Source organism: Berghia stephanieae, chromosome 3 (assembly GCF_034508935.2).
Source record: "Berghia stephanieae isolate SIO BIC M18660-M18661 chromosome 3, UCSD_Bste_1.3, whole genome shotgun sequence".
NCBI classification, from domain to species: domain Eukaryota; kingdom Metazoa; phylum Mollusca; class Gastropoda; order Nudibranchia; family Aeolidiidae; genus Berghia; species Berghia stephanieae.
In genome coordinates, this window is record NC_088362.1 from 67,438,742 (window position 1) to 67,460,394 (window position 21,653).

A 21,653-nucleotide genomic window follows, 5' to 3' on the forward strand; every position below is an offset into this window, starting at 1 on the left:
TGCTGGAATGACCTTAATGTGCTGCAAAACAGACAGAACAACAAAATACAGGCTTACTGAACAGTATAGAGTTGGGGGTGGGGGGGGGGGGGGGGGGGGGGGGGGGGTTCAAATTAAAGATAGCAATTTAAACAAAAAAAATACGTATATATGTAGGTCCCAGATACGAGGGCTTTTGTAAAACGTTGTTATATAATGATTTCAAGCTGTGAAATTAGTGGGTCAATTGTTTTAATTGTATAAAATAACCGTAAATTATAAAATTAGAAAGTTTGAGTCAGTGTATCAGTTAACTGCTGTACTCTGGGAAAAAATTATAAATTTTGCCTGAAAACTCGCCCTTCAATTATCGATTGATTGAAGTGACCCTCATCTTGGCAAAAACTCTCAAACCGGGGATTTCACGAGTATACACCTCGACAGTGTGCCCTTATTTGGAAAGGCATTTTGATGACATATTCATCAACTTAATTAATGGAGATGAACTTTTAAGTCCAAGATCTCGGCCTGGTCCGTGGTGTTGAATAATGGATAAGCACTCACAAATATATATATTTCTTTTTCCTGACAAAGGAATGTCTCATATTCAAACGTTCTTCCGACGCAATGAAATAAGATTTAACTGATTCGATGTATAGAATTTTGAAAATAAGAAAGAAAGAAAAAAAACCCAACTCGATAAGGCAAATTTAAATCTAACTATACCCCCCCCCCCCCAAAAAAAAAATAATAATATTAAAAATAAATCAAGGCTAGTCTCATATATCTCCTTGTCAAAAGCCCTAGAAAGAAAAAAATAAATGTACTTCAACAATGAAATGAAGATTTAAATAAAAGTTTTCTCATATTTAGGTACTAAATGCAAATACATGATGAGGATAAATCTTTACTGAACTTTTCAGCCGCGATTGACACATCCCTAATATTCTTCAGACACATAAACTGGTCCCGCTCTACGTGGACTTATTTGCAGGTCTGATAACCCAATTCCTTATGGGCTCATTGCTGTAAAGGAAATCTAAAAAAAAAATATTTTTTTAAATGACGCAAAATATTGTCCATAACAACCATGTTAAGAAGGCGCGTAAGTTAAACTAGGCCCATCAGTGGGCTCGGATGTCAGACCTGCATATTTGTACACGTCGGTTCCGCTCCAAAATATGTTGTTTTTTTTAATGAATAGATAAACAAAATTTTTAAAAAAAAAGGAAAATAAAGACAAACAAAAAGATTATTATTATTATAAATAATTCGCCATACTATTTTTTTTCCAACGTCATATTATCAGAGCGAAGTTGATATTAGGGGAAAGCAGATAGTAATTAATTGTGGTAATAATAATTTCTACAAACACCGACGCCCACCCACTTCAGACCATAGGTGTATAAATTTAGGAATTTATGTATAAATCTATGCTTCCGACTCATGTCACTAGGTAATAAGTACTAATCGAGTTTACGCCCATGGATCAAGGGTGGCTGTGGGTTACGATTGGTTACTGGAATAACTAACTAAAAACGAAAGTAGAATCTTGGTTTATTTTCGCTTTCAATGTTTTTATTGATTGCATTCGGTATAGATAGTCTTCAGTTGAGTCACCTAATTCAATGGCCGTTTCTTGGTAGGACAGTGTTGGTCGTCAGGTAAAATGGTTGAATTATTAGATGCGTGTTATAATAACGATACAGACAGGAAAATTAAGTACCTACTATACTTGTAGAATTGTCAATTCATTGATATGGAGGCAGGGAACTCTAGAGTCTACTATAAGTTCTAGTCTAGGGACCCTAGCCTACTCTGTCTCTGTTCTGCTATAGATTATAATAGATCATCAGTCACTCTTCTTAAAACTCGAAGTGTTTTAATTCCGGTTGGTAGAGCATTTTCTTCACATGCAAAGGCAAAGGGGGTGGAAGCGATTCCAGGTGAGGATCAGCTTTTTTGGTAGGTACTCACTTTCCACTCAGCAGTGATTGTAGCTAGGAAAAGTACTCTGTAGCTCTGAAGGATTTACTTCACAGACACAAATGCACATACACACACAAAGAGGGAATATGGGTGTCTTTCTCTGTATATGAAAGTGTGTTTGTGTGTACATACAACTCAATTGTGTGTGTGTGTGTGTGTGTGTGTGTACATACACCTCATTTACTAAACACAAGGAACGATTTTTATTGCCTGCTCTCTTCAATCTCTCATGATTTTTCTATGAGAATTGAACTTTGAACCTATAACTTAAACATCGATAAACTATTCCATGAGATCTTCGTCTTCACGATTTGCACCTCAATGTGAGATTCTTCTGTAATGTTGAAATTGAAGGACAGCACAGTGTACCAGGGCATACATATACTCATGGACCAGTCTACGGGGCATGAGAATAGAAGGTAGATCAAAGAGCAATGTGGTCAAAGGCAACGGATGGTTGTGTAACATCAAAAGCCCCATGAACAGGGCGTCGTATCTTGGGTATGTGTGAGTTTAGCGGGAGGAGCTTACTTGACTTACTTTATTGATGGCTGACAGATGGACAATTAAAATTATCCTTTTTCAGCAGCCATTTGAAGGGAGCAATTTTAAGAGGGCCACCTCTATTCGTAGTAGTACTGTGATTTCCTCTATAATAATAGTAGATAGCGTTAGTTTTCATTATTTGCAGTACTATTGTGGATAGTAGATAGCATTCATTTTCGTTATTCGCAGTAGTACTGTTATAGTTTTGATAACGATGTGGAGGTTGCTGCGGTAGTGGTAGTAATGATGATGTGGTGGTGGTTGTAGTAGTAGTGGTAGTTTATTGATGGCTACTATTATTTGCAGGACCACTGAAAATTGAGTCATGCAGTCATGTGCAACGGCGAGAGAGAGAGAGAGAGAGAGAGAGAGAGAGAGAGAGAGAGAGAGAGAGAGAGAGAGAGAGAGAGTTCCTGGAACCTTTATAAGATATATTTAACTAACTGTAACATAAATAAAACAATAAACGGGGACAGAACTATTCTCATTAAATTAATCTAATAGATATAAGCTGATAGATTTCAAGATGTGAACGAATGATCAAGTTGGAGAAGTGGGAACAGGGAAATTTTCATGGATGGATTGGGGTAGTAAAAACAATACAAAACACAATCATGTCAAGTTCCAGACTTGAAGGAAAAAATTGAAAAGCGGGCGTTTAGAGTTGTGTTTTAAAGACAAATCATTCCTTTTTACCAAATAAGCCTAGCATCTCTGTTTCTTGCCATGTTTCTGCCCAAAACTTGCTAGTGGTTCCGAGTTCACTCCCCCATGGTTTCCACCTCTCTTAGCCCTGGGTTTATTCCCTACCTGTGCCCACCTCCCAAAGTCCTGGATTCACTCCCCACTGGTGTCCATTTCTGGTGGTCCTGTGTTCACTCCCTAGTGATGTCCATCTCTCATAGCCCTGGGTTCACTCCCCACTAGTGTCCATATCCGGTGGTCCTGAGTTCACTCCCCAGTGGTGTCCACCACTCATAGCTCCAGGCTCACTCCCCACTGGAGTCCATATTCATAAGGGTTCATTCCCCACTGTTGTCTATCTCCCATTGTCCCGAGTTCACTCCCCGTTGGTGTCCATATTCCATGGTACCATGTTCACTTCCCAGTGGTGTACACCCTTCATAGTCCCAGGTTCACTCCCCATTGGTGTCCATCATCTCCCATAGTCCTGCATTCACTCCCTACTGGTGTCCATCTAAAAAAGTAGTTACTACATTCCTCTCTTGTGTCCGTATTCTATAGTCTCGCGTTGACTCCCCACTTGTATCTACATTTTACAGCCTCCACTTCATTCCCCCATCGGTGCTGCCATCCATAGCCCCAGACGTACTCCCCACTGGTGTTCACATCTCAAAGTTCTGGGTTTACTCTCCACTTTTTATAAGTGCCTGGTTCACTTCCTACTTGTGCCTAAATTCTGTATTCTTGAGTTCATTGACCTCTACTGTTCACATCCCCTGGTCTCTCGGTTTCTTCCTCTAATATATATTGACCCCCCATTGTCCTTGGTACAGTCTCTACAGGTGTCAATCTTAAATGGTCCCTGGTTCAATCTCATGTGCCTACCAATCAGAGTTACAGGGGCAATCCCCAAAGTCACTTTGATATTGATTCGTTGTAGTGAAACAACACAAGGGCCATGCCTCTTTATCCTCTGATAAAAAAATGAGCAATCTATTGCAGTACAGCGGTTCGAAACAGCATGGCAATTATAGAGCTCTTTTTTATAAAAACAGTACAGTGAAAAAATTGCTTTCTTTATTTTAAAATTATTTTTTCTCTTTGTGTGTGTGTGTGTGTGTGTGTGGAAAAATGCGAGAAATTGCAGATTTTCCACAAATATCGTGTCTGCGAATCGTGGGTCACGGCTGCGAAAAATGCAGATGCTAGACAAGCAGGCATTTAGGCGAAATGGGCCCTAAGCTGGTGGACATTTAGGCCCACTGTATTTAGATTCATTCAGAGGAGTTTGTTGTGTGTTAGTTACTTTGCTTAAAACTTCTTGTCGTTCTTGTACTGATGTATATTTAAAGCATTTTAGGAATCATAATGTTTTTACATGAACATTATACCTGGTCTAAAACAATCATTAATAACAAGTGCACATGCACAGGAGGATAACTGTGTAATAGATGACAAGTCATGCAGTCATGTTTAGGGATACAGGCATGTAGGGTACAATGCTTTTGTCTTAAACACTGATGTTACAAGACATTAAAATATTTAATGTTATACATTCTTAACTAGAGGTAAATTATATATTCAAAGATAAAATCAGGGATTTTATAAACTTTTATTACTGATGTCTTGTTATTTCCAAGGTCATACAACGTGATCCTCTTCTGTATACATTGATTGGTTGGTTTTAAAGATGAGTTGGGCTATTTCCCATTATAAAACGGGTTAAGACTCAGGCACTTGTACTTGTATGATTTTCTTCAAAGATCATTCACTTTTTAAGAATAAAAGGTTTAATATAAAACACTAACATTGTGTGCTGAACAAAACTTGACTTGGGCTTAAAGAAAAAAGTGAGAAAAGCTGTCCAAATGAGTTTTGAAAAGTGATGGGATAGCCAACTTGTCCTTAAAACCGTCCGTTTGTCATTTTTCAATTTCATTTTCAAATTTAGCATAACAATTTTAAGTTTGTTTGAAATTGTAAACATTTGTTTACTTAACGATATTCTCCTCAAAAAGTTTGTTTGAAATTGTAAACATTTCTTAACAATGATATTCTCCCCAGAAAGCTTACTTTTTCTGATCTGCTGGTTAGACAGGATGCTTATTGTACTAAGCAACTTCCTGCTCTTCAGCCTTCGTTGGTTTTGTGACAGTTGGAGACAGGCCCGCTATACTGAAATCATGAACAGACTTTTGAATAGGACAAGTGTGCTGATACAAAGATGTCAGACTGCCAGATACACAAGATTAGAGGCTGGTGGCATTCTTAGGAATTCTTTGCCGATGCATGAGACAGAACTCTTGACATCCTCCAGTCAGTTGTTGATGAAAGACGACTTCCTCACAATGCATGAAATTAAATCTTGGGTAAATCTTCTTTGAGAATGTCAGAATTGTTTGGAAATTATGCCAGTTAACTTTTATTTATTTATTTATTTATTTATTTTTGTGTTTGAAAGTGAGCACTGACAAAAATACCAGACTTACCAACAGTCCTGTATTAATCAAGAAATACCTGAGTTTGCCCTTTTCCAGCTTGCTCCCGATTATGGTTTTTAATGATTTACCATTTAAAAAACAAAAACAAAACAAAAACAAAAATAATAAAAGAATCATCATCGTCATCATCATCATCATCATCATCATCATCATCACTTTCATCATCTTTTTCATCATTACCATGACAGATTTGCCCAACACTTTACCCTCAATTTGAACAATTAGAATATGAAAAACATGGCAGGTTTGATGATTATCTAGTACTCATCGTAGCTAATACTGTTGTTTTATATGTTAATGAAAAACATGTATTCAAACTGCAGTGACTTTAATTATCATCACTTGACAATGAATATATGCAATATGAATATCAAGTTGTATCTTCTTACATGAGATTGACCATTGACTGGTTGTTGCATCATGATGATTAATCTATCTCATTAGCATAATGAAGGGAAATGAGTATAGGTGAGATTTTATCATGGGATTTTCTCACCTGCCAGGCAACAGTTGACTTGTCTTCATGGGTTACCTACCCTTACAGTCGATATCAACCTGAAACCCACCAGGTGTCACTAGATTTGAGTCCAGGTACACACCTTGTATTACTGGAGGGTGGTTTGTGTGATCGTTCTAAATCAGCTAACATAAGTCAACCTCATCCAGTACATGATTTGTCTTACCACGTGAGTAGATACTAGATGTATCTTTTTGTTTTCTAATTCTTTGTTCTTTTACTTTTTTCTTTCTTTCTTTATTTTTTTTTTATCTCACTTTGTCTTTTTTTTTTAATTAATATTATTTTAGATATGGAAAAAAGAAATCTTACTCTTGTTTATTTAATTTTTTAGCTACACTCAAAAAAGATCTGTGTGTGTTGTGTGTGTGTGTGTGTGTGTGCGTGTGGGTGGGTGGGTGGGTTGATGGATGTTCCTTTTCAATTTCGATCTCAGTGGGGTTTTTTTTTCATGTTTCTTAAGCTCAACAGTAAATCTACTTTGATATATACTTTATTATTATTATTATTATTATTATTATTATTATTATTATTATTATTATTATTATTATTATTATTATTATTATTATTATTATTATTATTATTATTATTAATTATTATTATTATTATTATTACTATTATTATTATTATTATTTTATTTTTTTTACCTTGTTTTATTTTGTTTGTTCAAGAATCTTATAGTCCAGAGCCTCAGACAGTATAGAATGCATTTACTAATAGCTTTGTGCCTTTGTGTCATCACAGATTCTTACATTTGGAACTCCTGTAGCCTGGACAACCAGAGAACCTTACGGTGTGGTAATGAACTGTGACAGTAAGGACAGTTTAATCAGGATGGTGGATGCTTTTGGTCAGCAGAGACTGGTGGTCAGTGATGGTCTGGAAGTGACCAGTATTGGAAGTAAGCAATCTTTGCTCATAAGCTTTGGCCACCGATTTGTTTAGATAGATTTTGTTGACTATTTTTCACGTTTTTTTACTGGCCATTTGCACTTGACAACATTTCTTCTGTATTATTCAGTTTGTAATCAATGTCTTCATTTTTTCATTGTGTAATATTTAAAATTACAATAACATTATGATATGATAAATTATTGTAATACGTACTTGTTGATTTAGAGACAATGGCTTGAAGAAAACTAATCAGCGCTTGTTTTTTTTTTGTTTTTTTTTTTTGGTGGAATTTACTTTTCAAAAGTTGTATACCGTATATACTGCAGGCTTCATATTCAATAACAACAATATTGATGAGACACATGCTTTTACCATCAGAAGAGCAGCATAGTGGATTTTTAAAACGTCAATAAAGCTCAAAATCAGCTGAACCAGTTGCTTTGAATAAAGATGAATAATAATACTAATAATAGTAATAATAATAATAATAAGAAGAAGAAGAAGAAGAAGAAGAAAGAAGAAGAAGAAGAAGAAGAAGAAGAAGAAGAAGAAGAAGAAGAAGAAGAAGAAGAAGAAGAAGAAGAGGAAGAAGAAGAAGGAGGAGGAAGAGGAATAAGGAGGAGGAGAAGGGCGAAGAGGAGAAAGAAGAAGACGAAGAAAAAGAAGAAGAAGAAGGAGGAGGAGGGGGAAGAGGAAGAAGGTGGAGGAGGAGGAGGAAGAAGGAGAAGGAGGAGGATGAGGAGTCCATTGTTAGTTTGTTTTGTAAAAATGATTACAAAGTAATACTGTGACTATTTTGTTTCAGCTGTGAAGACCACAGGATATCCCCAGGCCCTTTCTAGATCCAGAAAAATTTTCTCACCAGCAGCTGACAAGGAACATGTCTCTTGTAAGACTCTGACCCCTCGATTTTTATCCTTCCCATTATATATATTTTTAAACACTTATGCTGGGTGGGGTTCCTGGCCTCCGATAATTGGCAGTGTGTCACTTACTAGGCCTTCTATCCCCTTATAGCTGTTTTCCAATTTGCTTTATGTCTTGTCTTGGAATGAGAGTACTTGGTTTTGTCTTGGCCCTGGCTGGACCTTGGCTTGGAGGGAAACAGTCAAATTTATATTTATTGTTTTGGGAGATGATATTTTTTTCCTTGTAAATCATCTTTCTGTTATGTACTGTTATTTTTTTTTTTTTAACATATGATTCTTAAACATTTGAGTGTATTCCTCTTAGTGGGATCTAGTGCTAGTGTCTGGATGAGACTTTTAGGTAATCTCAAACTACGTACATTGATAGTGTGCTCTTGGAATCTACATCTGTTCCCTACTTGTTCCATTCTCAATTCCTTTTAATTGTACATCTAGAATGTTTTTAGTATCGAATTTTCTTCCTTCTTACTGGTGCTTATATGACCTAAAATGTGTTACCCTTAAAAACAAACAAAATTATACACTTATGTCTTTTTTCAAAATAATGTGATTTAATTTTGATGTTTATAATTTAGGCAAATCGAGTAAAAATAATGAAAACTCATATAAAAATTTTAATTGTTACAGAATAGATTATATGGAAGATTATTTTTAGAAATTTTCTTTTTATGTTGTTAAATGAGCTTCAGGAACGTCTTGTCCAGTAGCTTATTTGACACTAGATCTTTATCATAAATTAATAAAATAACACGCCTGGAATCAAATATTAATAAACAACGAGCTCGAAGACTAAAACTTTTTAAATTAACCCACGGCTTCTTGGGATTGAAATTATAACATTGCAACATGTGAATCGAATGTCTTTATTTGCAATTTAAAAAATTGTTGTAGCAGACAATTTTTTTCTCTCTCAATTTCTTTAATTATTATTTTTTTTTTTCTTCTTCCCAGACACATCAATGGGAAAGGAATCCACTGATAAATCCCAACCAAAAACAATTTCACCAGATCTTACTTCATTGTCATCACACAAAACATTTGCCACTCCTAAATCAAAAATGAACGGCAAACCACCAAACCTTCTTATTTACTGCGGAGCAAAGGACACCAAGAGGAAGTTTGACGAGGCCTTGGAAAGCATCAAGGGCTGTGTTAATACTGACTCATACACAGTCTATCACTTAAAACACGAAGACTTCTTCACAAGTCCATGGCAAGAAAATGCTGCAGCTGTAATAATATCATCATGTCAGAGATTGCAACCAGATGTTAAACAAAAAATCTCTGAATATGTTTTTAATTACAGTGGAAACTTGATAAGCTTTGGGAGCTCTGCGGACAGTTTATTTGCAAATCATTTAGACATTGTGAAAAACGAAGTGAGCAATAATTTTACCACATTTAATTTTGGTGACTGGTCATCAGTATCAGCATGCTGTGGTCCATTTGTGTATTCAAATTGTCGAGATTATGCTAGAGTTATTGTGCCTGTCATAAAAAAAGAACCATCAGATGAGGATGCAGCTCATGTTGTAATGTTGAATTTAGAGAGAGGAGGGTGTGTTATTTTATCCCAGGTTAGTAGATTTTTAATTTATGAATACTGCCATATTTCATTTTGATGTAGAAGTAGTCCTCTAGACCTGCGAGGTTGACGTATACTCATTTGCTGGTCTGATAACCCAAATTGTTATGATCTCATTGTTGGAATGAAAATACTCTCAAATCGCTGCAAAATATTCATTACAACAATGTTAAAACGAGCCCATATTTGCATTAATTACCAGACCTGCAAATATGTTCACGTCTTTGAGGCCCATGGAGCCAGATTTTATCAATGTTATACCGAAAATAGCATGGATGATATTAATTTGAATATCTACCCATTTCAAGTAAAAAATGTGCTTTGTTGTTCTTATTGTTGTCGTCATCTTCACCATCATCATTATTATTATTATTATTATTATTATTATTATTATTATTATTATTATTATTATTATTATTATTATTATTATTATTATATTATTATATTATTATTATTATTATTATTATTTTATTATTATTATTATTATTATTATTATTATTATTATTAATACTATTATTATTATTATTATTATTATTATTATTATTATTATTATTATTATTATTATTATTATTATTGCTTACAATGCAAAGCGGATGCATCGACAACGCTTATATCGACATGGCATCAAGGTCCCATTTTATTTTCACTTCATAGCATTAGTAAATAAAGATTGCTTATATCGACATACCACGACAAGAGTTTAAGTCTCAGATGAGGCCATTGTTGCCGATATGGAGTCAGATGAGGATAGTGCACCATCTGGACCAGTTTCCAGCCATGCCATATATTAGCTATTGAAACCCTTCACTGCTTTGCACAGTAACTTTAGGAGGGCACTTCCCTATTTGACATCTTTGCCAGTGCTGAGGACAGGGTCCATAAAATGATTCTTGGCCTTCAGTGACAGGCAAAAAAACCCCCCAAAAAAAACACTCCAGAATTTTTAAAGTCAATAAAGTGAATTGTCATAAATTTCAAAAGAGACCCTTTTAAAGGCCACCAAATCATTAAGATTGACTATCCTTGTTATATCTTGCATTTTCTCATATGTTTCCCTTTCACATTTGGAAAGACTGATATATCGATATTTTGCCACTTATATCCGTCCTCGACTGTTTATTGTTCTGTTAGTATTGTGATTAAAGAAAGTGTTGGATGGGACTTTTGTCCTCCCATAGTGGGCAGGGAGGTCGCTTGTTGTGTCTTCTCTTTCCTGTATGTTTTCCAACTTACTTTTTATATTTGTCATGGATTGCGATAAATAACATGGTTTTGTCCTGGCCCTGGCCAGAGTCCTTGGCTGTGAGAGAAATAATCAAATGTATAATTATGGTTTTGAGAGATATTTTTTTCCCCTTGTAAATCATGTCTTCAATGTATTGATTTATTTTTTGTTTTGAATATTATGATTTGAAGGCATTTGAGTGTATTCCTCTTAGTGGGATCCTGTGCTTATGTCTGGATGAGACTTTTAGTGATCTCAAACTAATACACTGAATGTGTGCCCCTGAAATCTACATCTGTTCCCTATTTGAACCATTTCCCTTTGTCTTACTTTTTCCTGTGTGTTTTTAATTGTAAATCTAGAATATTTTGACCATCCCATTTTCTTCCCTTTTACTGGCGCTGAAATGACCTTAATGTGTCAAACATGCTGTGAAAGGCTTAAAAACAAACATAATATTACAAAAAGTGAAGTAGATCTTTAGAGACTTTAAGCCTATGGAGTCAGAGTTTAGCATAGTTTCTTTGACTTTTAATTGGACAACATATTTTGCTTGCTACCCTTTTGATGGGATGCTGTCTGTTGCAATGTACTTTTGCCAGATATAACAACAATCACTACTCAGTGGACAGGGAATTAAGATTAAATATCCCCTACACATAAGATTACTTGTGAAACGGTAACAGACCTGCCTACTTGAAAATTTTGAAATTTGTAGTTTTCAGAGTGAAGAAATAGAACTCACTATAATCAACTTTACAAAATTAATGTTACCCTTACCAGTATTAAATATGCCTTCAAAAAAATCATATTTTTACGAATTTTTCGTAGTTGTAGGCAGGCCTTCAAAAGTTATACTCTGTAAAACTGAATCAATATATTGTTTTATACAGCTTAATGACTGAATTTTTCAAAACATAATAATAAATGGTCACCAATTTTTGTCTTTAGTTGTTCCTAGAACAAGACCCAGTATCCCAGGCAAAAGACAAAGAAAGTTTTAACTTGTTAAAAAAATCGAACACGGCAAGGTTAGGTGTGTTACAGGAGTTACTGGCCTTGATTGGATTAAACACCAGACATGCAACTCCTCCTGCTCTCACCCCTTGTTATCTCTTAAGCAAGAAAAAGGTAAAAGGTTTTGATTTTGTTTTGTTTGTTTCGTTTTTTATCTGTTTGTTTTTAAAAAGTATTACTTGATCCAAAGCAGGAAGAGCTTGTGTTTCCCTATGCATTGGGGCTCCCAATGACTCAGTTGGTAGTGCATTTGCCTCACAAGTAAAGGAACCAGTCTTAGTCCCAGCTGCAGTCAAAGTTTATTCTGAACCCTCTCTCCAGCTAGCAATGATCAGATTGATGTGTTTGATTTGGTAGAAAATACTTTCTGATAGACTTGCAACCGATCCATAGAGAAGAATGCAATTGTTTAACGCTGCAGATTTCGACATAAAGTCTGGCTATATGGGCCTTATGGATCTAAGGGACTACATTTTTGCATAGAGTTTGAGTCTCAGGTCCTGGATTTTAAAAAATTCCATTTAAAAATAAGCAAAATTAAAAAAAATAATTAACAGTTAAGATAAGGTAAACTTTATAAATCCAAAAAGTGACAATTACATTGTGTTCACAAGATCCCCCCCATCCTCTCTCTCTCTCTCTCTCTCTCTCTCTCTCTCTCTCTCTCTCTCTCTCTCTCTCTCTCTCTCTCTCTCTCTCTCCCTCCCTCTCCCTCCTCTCTCTCTCTCTCTCTCTCTCTCTCTCTCTCTCTCTCTCTCTCTCTCTCTCTCTCTCTCTCTCTCTCTCTCTCTGAAACAAAATGGATTATGAAAGATTACTTTGGGGAAAATTCAAAATTTCTAACTGCAGAAGGAATGAAAGAATTATGACATCTTTGTTTTGTTGCTTTTTGGATTATCCATCCCCTTCTTTGGCTAAAGTTAATTTGGAGATTGAGGATATGGGATTCGTCCCTCAGAATACTGTTGATCTTTTTGTTACTAAGTTTCTGGTACAAATGCAAGGGGGGTTGGTTTCATCATTTTTGAAGCGAGTTATTATTATTATGAATATTGTTTTTATTATTGTTATTATTATTATTATTATTATTATTATTATTATTATTATTATTATTATTATTATTATTATTATTAATATTATTATTATGAATATTGTTTTTATTATTGTTATTATTATTATTATTATTATTATTATTATTATTATTTTATTTTATTTTTCACAGAATGCCAAAGAAAACTTCCTCTCGTCACTACAACCAAGACTTAAGGATGGTGTTTTGAAATCCAAATCCATGAACCTTGTCTTCTTGTCTTCCAACCAATCTCAAGTGGATGCTCAAGCCACATCGTTACCCGTCTTGACATATGGCACCACCGACAGTATTAAATTTGACCATTTTGACATGACAGATTACTGGCATCACCTTGAGACGTCAAGTTTAGGTCAGATTGTCATGTACACTGACGTCATCACAAGCACCATGACGGTGTTTGATGGGTAAGTTTTTTAGAGTATCTCTCATTTATTTATTTTGTGTCAACCTGGTTTACAGTTTTGGTTTTTGACTCTGAACACAACCTAAATTAGGTATGAGAATTATGTCTGTGGATTTGACTCTGAACACAACCTAAATTAGGTATGAGAATTATGTCTGTGTATTTGACTCTGAACACAACCTAAATTAGGTATGAGAATTATGTCTGTGGATTTGACTCTGAAAACAACCTAAATTAGGTATGAGAATTATGTCTGTGGATTTGACTCTGCTGAACACAACCTAAATTAGGTATGAGAATTATGTCTGTGGATTTGACTCTGAACACAACCTAAATTAGGTATGAGAATTATGTCTGTGGATTTGACTCTGAACACAACCTAAATTAGGTATGAGAATTATGTCTGTGGATTTGACTCTGAACACAACCTAAATTTAATTAGGTATGAGAATTATGTATATGGAATTTACTCTGCTGAACACAACCTAAATTTAATTAGGTATGAGAATTATGTCTGTGGATTTGACTCTGCAATGATATATTCTTAAGAAAAGCATATTTCATACTGTTTCCTTTGATTTCAGGGGGAGAAGGTGAGGGGGTGGGGGAAAGCTCAGTTGGTTGAGCAGTTGCTTCACGCGCAAAGGGAACGTGATTGGTCAGGGTGCACTCGAAATTTTTTCTGACTCCCTCCCCCCCTGTCCAGCCAGCAGTGACGGGTTAGCTGGGTCTGTTAGATCTGGCAAAAAGTACTTTGCGATAGACTATCCAAAGGATAATAAGTAATAATTGCTATTGTCCGTTTCATGTTACAGAAACTGGGATAAACTCCAGCTCCATGTGCCTAATGGCTCTGAAGGACTAAATTTAAAAAAAAAAAAATTTCCTCTGATTTCCCAGTAATTATTTGGGAGCTGGGTCTGTTTGATTTGATGGAAAGTGCTCTGTAATAGACAGTGTCCAAGTCAAAGGGTAGTGAATCATTTTTATTGTCCATCTAAACTCCAATTCCATGAACCTTATGGGTGTGACTGACTATTTTTTTTAAATTTTATGTATATCAGATATTTGAATGGACTAGCTCAACACAATTTGGGGTCATGGATTTTTATTTGTCCAATCAAGGGGCCTTAAGAAAAAGAAAACAGCTGGCGTAAGACACGAGTGAAACTATTTTCATATGCATGTGAGTGATTTCCTTAAGTCTAAAAGTAAGTTTTAGTTTAGATTCACAATTTTTACATTTCCTTTTTCAGGCTGTTGTTCTGTATTCCTGAAGGAGCATCACCTATTGCTATTGCAGGTCGCCAAGTGCAGGGAAAAGGTGGGATTTTGTAATTAAGATCCTTTTCCTCTTTTTGTCCTCTTCCTTCTTCGACAAAAAAAATATTGAAATTTACTTGTAATAAGCACTTGCCATTTTGAAAATAACTTTTGACAGTGTTTTAGTCCTTCATAGCCATATAATGGTTTATCAAGCTGGAATTTATTCTAGTTTCCATGGCGTTAAGAAGTAACAGTTGCTGCCCTTGATAGAATGCTAGCCTGTTGCAGAATTCTTTCTGCCAGATCTAATAGACCCAGCTACCCAACTACTGCTGGGTTGACAGGAAGTCAGAAAAAAAATCTCGATTGTATCTGGGATTGATTCCAGCCTCTTTCTTTGTTAGGTCATTGTTTATTGTTGAGCTGTTGGGACCTCCTTCTAGTCAGTGTGCAGCAGTGTAATTCCCAATTGTAGCTGAAGAGATAGTGGGGATTGCTAACGTTTGAGACCTTCTCAATCTTGTATTATGTGTGATGAACTAGATGCTTGCTTAAATCTGAATTTAAAGTTTCTATATTTTAATATAATGTGCTTTTTCTTAGGAAAATGAACATAATTTTATTTGAAAAAAAGTCCAATTTCGAAATTCTGTTCATTTGACTTTGAATCTAATTTTTTTTACCATTGGGTTTATTCCGTTGTAGAGGTGATCAGTTACATTTTGGAATCATTAACTACCTTGGGCAGGTAAGGATTTATTGAATCTTTTTCAATCCACACAATTACAAAGGCCCCTTCACACAAGCACAATAAATATGATGTTTTTTATTACGAGATAATCTCTTACTCATTATGATTTGTCTCTGATATTGTTATCTCCCAGGTAGAGCAGGTAATGCTTGGTTGAGTCCTGTAGGCTGTGCCATGTTTACCATGCCTTTGAAGATTAATCTCAACTCCACCTTGGGTCAGAGAATTTCATTTGTGCAACATCTTGTGGCTCTTTCAGTAGTCCAGGGAGTGACGTCATTGCCCGGGTATCAGGTCGGTAATATATTAAGATAAATCTAATTGTAATTTTCTCATTAAAACAAATATTGGTTGCATGGATGCATGCATGTTTTAATTTTCCACAATCAGAGTTTTATTATACTCTGGACTTACATCGTATTTGTGTAGCTTATGGTCTAATGATAGCACTGTCAGCTTGTGGCCTATAGGTTCCAGGTTTGCGTCCTGCTTTTGGCAATGCAAAATTGAGTCCTTGGAAAAAACTCTCACTCACATTTTCTCACCATATGCACAGTTATTCGATGGAGTGCGAGATTTTAAGGTAATGTGAGTTCCACAATAGGTTACCCATGAAGTGTTCATATTTTGTCAAATTACCGTATATTTGCCCTATGACTACAAATTTTTGAAATTTCAAGCAGGCGAGTCTGAGCACACCAATAAATTTATGGTGCTTTGTTTTTTCTTTGTTAAGCTAAATTAATAGAGAAATGATAAATTGGGGAGCAGGCATGATGTAAGATAAAGATCTGAAAAAGTGTAGGAATCAGTCCTGGACAAGATAGAAAGAAAAATACAATCATAAAAGCAATCATTAAAAAAGGTAGGGATCCAATTTCCTCAGCCCAGATTAAAAGTAGGAAAGGCGTCAATAGATATTGTTGACAAGGTAAAAAATCTTGGAGCATTCTTAGATTAGGAACTGTCGATTGACCATCAAATTAAGACAATTATTCAATCATTGATGTGTCATTTGAAAAAGATTGGATCTATTTGAAGGTTCCTTTCTGAGGATGTTACCAGGAATCCTGTCGTTTCTCTTTTATTTTCAAAGCTGGATTATTGTAATGCTCTGTTGTTTGGTGTCTCAGAAAATAAGCTCAAGCGACTGCAGACGGTCCAAAATAATGCTGCCAGATTGGTCTTTTGAGGGGGGAGGTTTGACTCTGCCACAGCTCTCCTTCGAAGATTACACTGGATGCCTATTGAGAAAAGGGTCAAATTCAAAGCATGTGTTCTAGTTTATCATTGTCTGGAAAACACTGCCCCTCCCTCCATCACAGAAGTCCTAAAGAAATATTCGACAACCCAACCTTTGCATTCCTCCAATGACAGCACCTGTTTGGCTATCCCATGCATTCGTACAAAGGCGGGAACAAGGTTCTTTTCTCATTTTGGTCCGTCTGTATGGAACACCATTCTACAGAGCATCCGAGAATTCAAATCATTGTCTGTTTTCAAGAAATCCTTGAAAACATTTTTTTGATGTCATATGCTTTAAATATTGTTTTGTGATGATGTAATTTAAAGCGCCAAGAGTCTCATTGTTGAGGATACAGTGCACCGCATTATTATTATTTTAAAAAAATTTTAAAAATTTTAATTTATTTTTTTTTAATTTATTTTTTTCTTTATTATTATTTTTTTAAAATTATTATTATTATTATTATTATTATTATTATTATTATATTATTATTATTATTATTATTATTATTATTATTATTATTATTATTATTATTATTATTAATTATTAATTATTATTATTATTATTATTATTATTATTATTATTATTATTATTATTATTATTATTATTATTATTATTATTATTATTTGATATTCTTTTCTTCATTGTGCATTTTACAGAAGACAATCTATCTGCATTGCAATGAATAGATTTTATGCAATTTTCTGATTAGTCTATCTAGATAGTTTAAAGTATTTGGACTTGCCTAGTATAGAGCAGTATAATTAGGTGCCCCAAACGTAAACAAAGGTCTAGAAGCACATGGCAAACCACATGTTCCTGTCTTGACAGCTCAAGTTCCAATGTAAATTATTTTAAAAAATAACCTTTAAAATTTGGCTGTTAGGTGGCAAAAGAAACACATATTCATAAATACTCGATCATGCATCAAATAATGTCTAGATATGGTTATTTTATGGAACAAAAGGTAAAATTTATCAAAAGTTACAGTCTATCTATTTTTAGACCAGAGCAAATTATTGCGCTGGTGTGAACAAACGAGAATTATTCGGAGCCTGATTTTCAGAATAATTTAGTCTTATATTATTATTTCTGCAACTGTTAGATTTTATGTTAACATATTTTCAATACTGAAAGTGTATTGCCTACAACTCAAACTACAAAATTGGGAGACCTATATTGTGCGTAAATTTTTCCGGTCCCTAACGAAAATCACTAGCAACTTGTTATTGTTTACGTTTGGGGCACCTAATTATACTGCTCTATAGAAGAAATTGGGGAGATCTCAATCAAGTTGTATAAATTCATCCGTCATGAGGTTGAATTAGAAAACTCTGATTTTTAAAAGAATGTTTTTGAGTACCAAAAATACCAGAGGAAACTGGTCCAAAATATTAATTGACAGATACAAAAAACTAGGATTCGGGGAATTTTGTTTTTATTAATGGAGCAATAAAACTCTGGAACAGTGTAAAGAATGAAACCCCCCCCCCCCCCCCCCCCCCAAAAAAAAAAAATGCTCCATCTATGATCAGATTTAAAGTAATGAAAACAGAGGGTATTTAAAGGGAGAAGTTCTTTCATCTTATCTTGTTGCAATAAACAATGTCAAAAAACTTTGCCATTGACTATCCCGATAAGACACGATTTGACCTCCTCTCTCCACTTACTGTATTTGATAAAAAGTATTCCCATTTCAATTGTTGTCTTGTTTATTTTTTTTTTTAATGGCTGGGGAAGGGTTTTGAACCCAAAATATTTTTTTTGGGAAGCTGTTATATTCATATTTGTTCAATACTTTTTGATGTCAGAGCCTTCATGTGAATGGTGAATTATTTTAATTTTAAAATGTACGAGTGATTTTCAACAACAAAAATATTTTGAAATTAGTGTTACTTCTACTTCTACATTTGAAAGAAAAATAAATTTCAATATTTTTTTTAATCTGCCTGTCTTTTTCGTTGATATATTCTTCTACAATCCTGTGTCTATTACAGTTTTCACATGTATAAAGCAATATGGAGATCTTTGCCAATATGCCATGCCTTTATTTAAAGGATTTGATTTGTCTTTCCCAGGACCTAGACCTGCGATTAAAATGGCCCAATGACATATACTATGGAAAGGAGATGAAGCTCGGTGGTGTTCTCGTTTTATCAAGTGTTATGAGTAACACCATATATATCACTATAGGTAACGTTTACAGTTTACTAAATTACAATCCACAAGAAATTATCACTTTCCTTTTCAAAAAGTTGGATTTTGTATGAATGACATTAAATGTGGTAGACATACTTGATAATGAATTATTGTTGTTTGTGGTGTCAAAATATGTATTGTGCATGGACAGTTCTTGGATGGGTGATGCTATGACCCTGGTGTTGTGTCTTGAAGTAAAACTGTATACTTATCACTCTTGACTCAGATATGAATGAGAACCAAGCAGACGGCAGTAATAGATCATGTTATTATATCAGTTCAAAAGGGTACCTAACTGCTCACTTGTACTCTATGGGCTAAAATATGCCTGTGCTAGTACTAATGTAGTGTAGTAATGAAGCATTATAAAACCATTGTGTAAATTGAGAGTATACAATCAAAATGTTTATCTTTATTTATTTATTTTCGAGTGACATAAAAAGACATATAGATACCATTCTTTCAAACACGAAACTAATCAAATATTGCCAAAATAAATAAATTAGTCAATGAACTTACATTCCTTATAACTATTTCATTCATCATTATCACAGGATGTGGTGTGAATGTGTCAAACAGCGATCCCACCATCTGCATCAATGACATCATTCACCAATATAACACCTCCAACCGTAATCAACCACCTCTGTCAACACTGACCACAGGTCAGGTCATTGCACAAACAATGAATTGCTTTGAGAAACTCATCAGCGACTTTGAGTCCAAGGGACCAGACTATGTGTCTGAGATTTACTATAAATATTGGTTGCACGGGTATGTACATGTTTTAATTCTCCACAGGTCAGGGTTTCATTTAACTCTGATCTTTCATCATAGTTGTGCAGTCGTGAGATCTAAAAGTATCACTCATACCGTGGCCTTCGTAAAGTTATGGCCTGACACTGACCAAAAAATGACGTCAAAATGCCAGTCTTTTGCCACAAAAGAAAACAAATCGTGAGTTGTATTCAATAGTTCAACCAATGAAATTAACTTGTTTCCATGAGCTCTACTAACGACAACTCACTAGGCGGTGCAAAAACCAAATAATGACGTCAAACTGCCAGTCCTTTTTGGATTTCAGTGTCAGGCTATAACATAACGATGACTACGCTCATACTCATAGCATGTGGTCTGTTTGTCCCAGATTTGAGTCCTGCTTCGGGTCCTTAGCAGACCTGCCAACCAGTAAGATTTCGTTTATGTTAGTATGATTTTGGGACCCAAATACGTATTTTTGAATATGTATGTGAATGATGTTGATGATATGTTTGATGCAATGATACACACATGTCGTACACCAACTATATATATATATATAAACTGGCTCTCTGTCTGTAGGTAAGACACTTTTCACATGCATTAACTCCTTAACTTTAGTGTGAATGAGTTCTCAGCTGTAAGCAGTAATGGGACTTGTAGGAATGCTTTTTTAAACAAGAGATCCTAATAGGCAAATTGTACTGTCTGAAATGAAATCATGAGGTCATTATGGAGATAGAAAAGCACTGTAAAGTGCGTTGACCATGGTGTAACTGTGGAAATCATTATTTGTAGAGTGGCCCAGAAACATAGGGTATAATGTGAAAAATTAATTTTCTTTATATTTCTTTGTTTTTTTTTTTTTTGTTTTTTTTCTTTGCCAAAACTCTTCTGACGGTTCTCTATCTTAAAGAGAAATTTAGACCATTCAAAAAAGAATGACACGACGGTCAATAATAATAAACTAGAATTTTAGTCAGTATAACGAATCTGTACCTTAAGTAAACAATGAAAGAATACAGTGTTTATAAGTGGTTTCAAGACTAAAGTGTGAAAGATAGATAATCAAGGAACATTGTATTAAGAATAAATTATTTTGGAGGTTTTGCCCCAAAGCATTGAAAAAATATTCTAACAGTTTTTCTGGTCTCAAATCAGATTTTCCCATGTCACCACACATATAAATGTGCAAAGATGTTTTGTTCAACTAATTTGAATTAACTATGTTTTGAATATTCTCAAGATTACGATTTATTCTGATTTTTATTATATTGATAAGGTTTTCATTTATTTTTTACCAGAGGATGCAAAGTAAAGATTGATCTTGAATTGAAAACGGAAGGAGAGATTGTCGGTCTAGATGAATTCGGATTTTTGTCTGTGAGGACGACAGATGGAGCCCTAATCAGTGTGCAGCCTGATGGGAATTCGTTTGACATGATGCACAATTTGATCTGTGTCAAAACAAGTTGAATTTAATTCAATGAAGTTTTAGTAATAATGTAGCTACTTGTATTTTCACTGACAATGAAAATAGTGATAGAAGTATATCAAATACTGTAGAGGCAAATGATATCAATTTTTTTGATAACAATAATAATAATATTAATAATAATAATAATAAATAATAATAATAATAATAATAATAATAATAATAATAATAATAATAATAATAATAATAATAATAATAATAATAATGATGGTGATGATAATAATAATAATTTAAATAATAATAATAATAATAATAATAATAATAATAATAATAATAATAATAATAATAATAATAATAATAATAATAATAATAATAATAATGATAAATTAGACTTGTAATTCGCCCAACTCCAAATAAACGGACTCTAGGCACTTCTTACAATAGAATGGACCAAATGACAAAAACAACATAACACACACACACACACACGTACACACATACACATTCAAATACACACACTCACACACAAATACATACATACACAAACACTGATTAATAAAATTCCATGCTGAATTATATGTCTCTTTTATCTTTAAGAAGGGAATTCCAAACAGGGAGATTTACAAAAATAAAAG

At 34.3% G+C, this 21,653-nt stretch overlaps 1 protein-coding gene across 1 annotated transcript; it reads left to right on the forward strand.

The window, feature by feature from the left end:
- The first annotated feature begins 1,559 nt into the window (after positions 1–1,559).
- Positions 1,560–21,148, forward strand: LOC144968264 (biotin--protein ligase-like). Its single transcript, XM_078906451.1, has 13 exons — positions 1,560–1,643; positions 5,263–5,567; positions 6,203–6,385; positions 6,961–7,117; positions 7,916–7,999; positions 8,991–9,616; positions 11,801–11,980; positions 13,089–13,363; positions 14,619–14,686; positions 15,513–15,673; positions 18,704–18,818; positions 19,379–19,598; positions 20,888–21,148. Exons 2-13 carry the CDS (start codon positions 5,298–5,300, stop codon positions 21,057–21,059), a joined length of 2,511 nt encoding a protein of 836 aa, XP_078762577.1. The 5' UTR covers positions 1,560–1,643; positions 5,263–5,297; the 3' UTR covers positions 21,060–21,148.
- Positions 21,149–21,653: the final 505 nt, after the last annotated feature.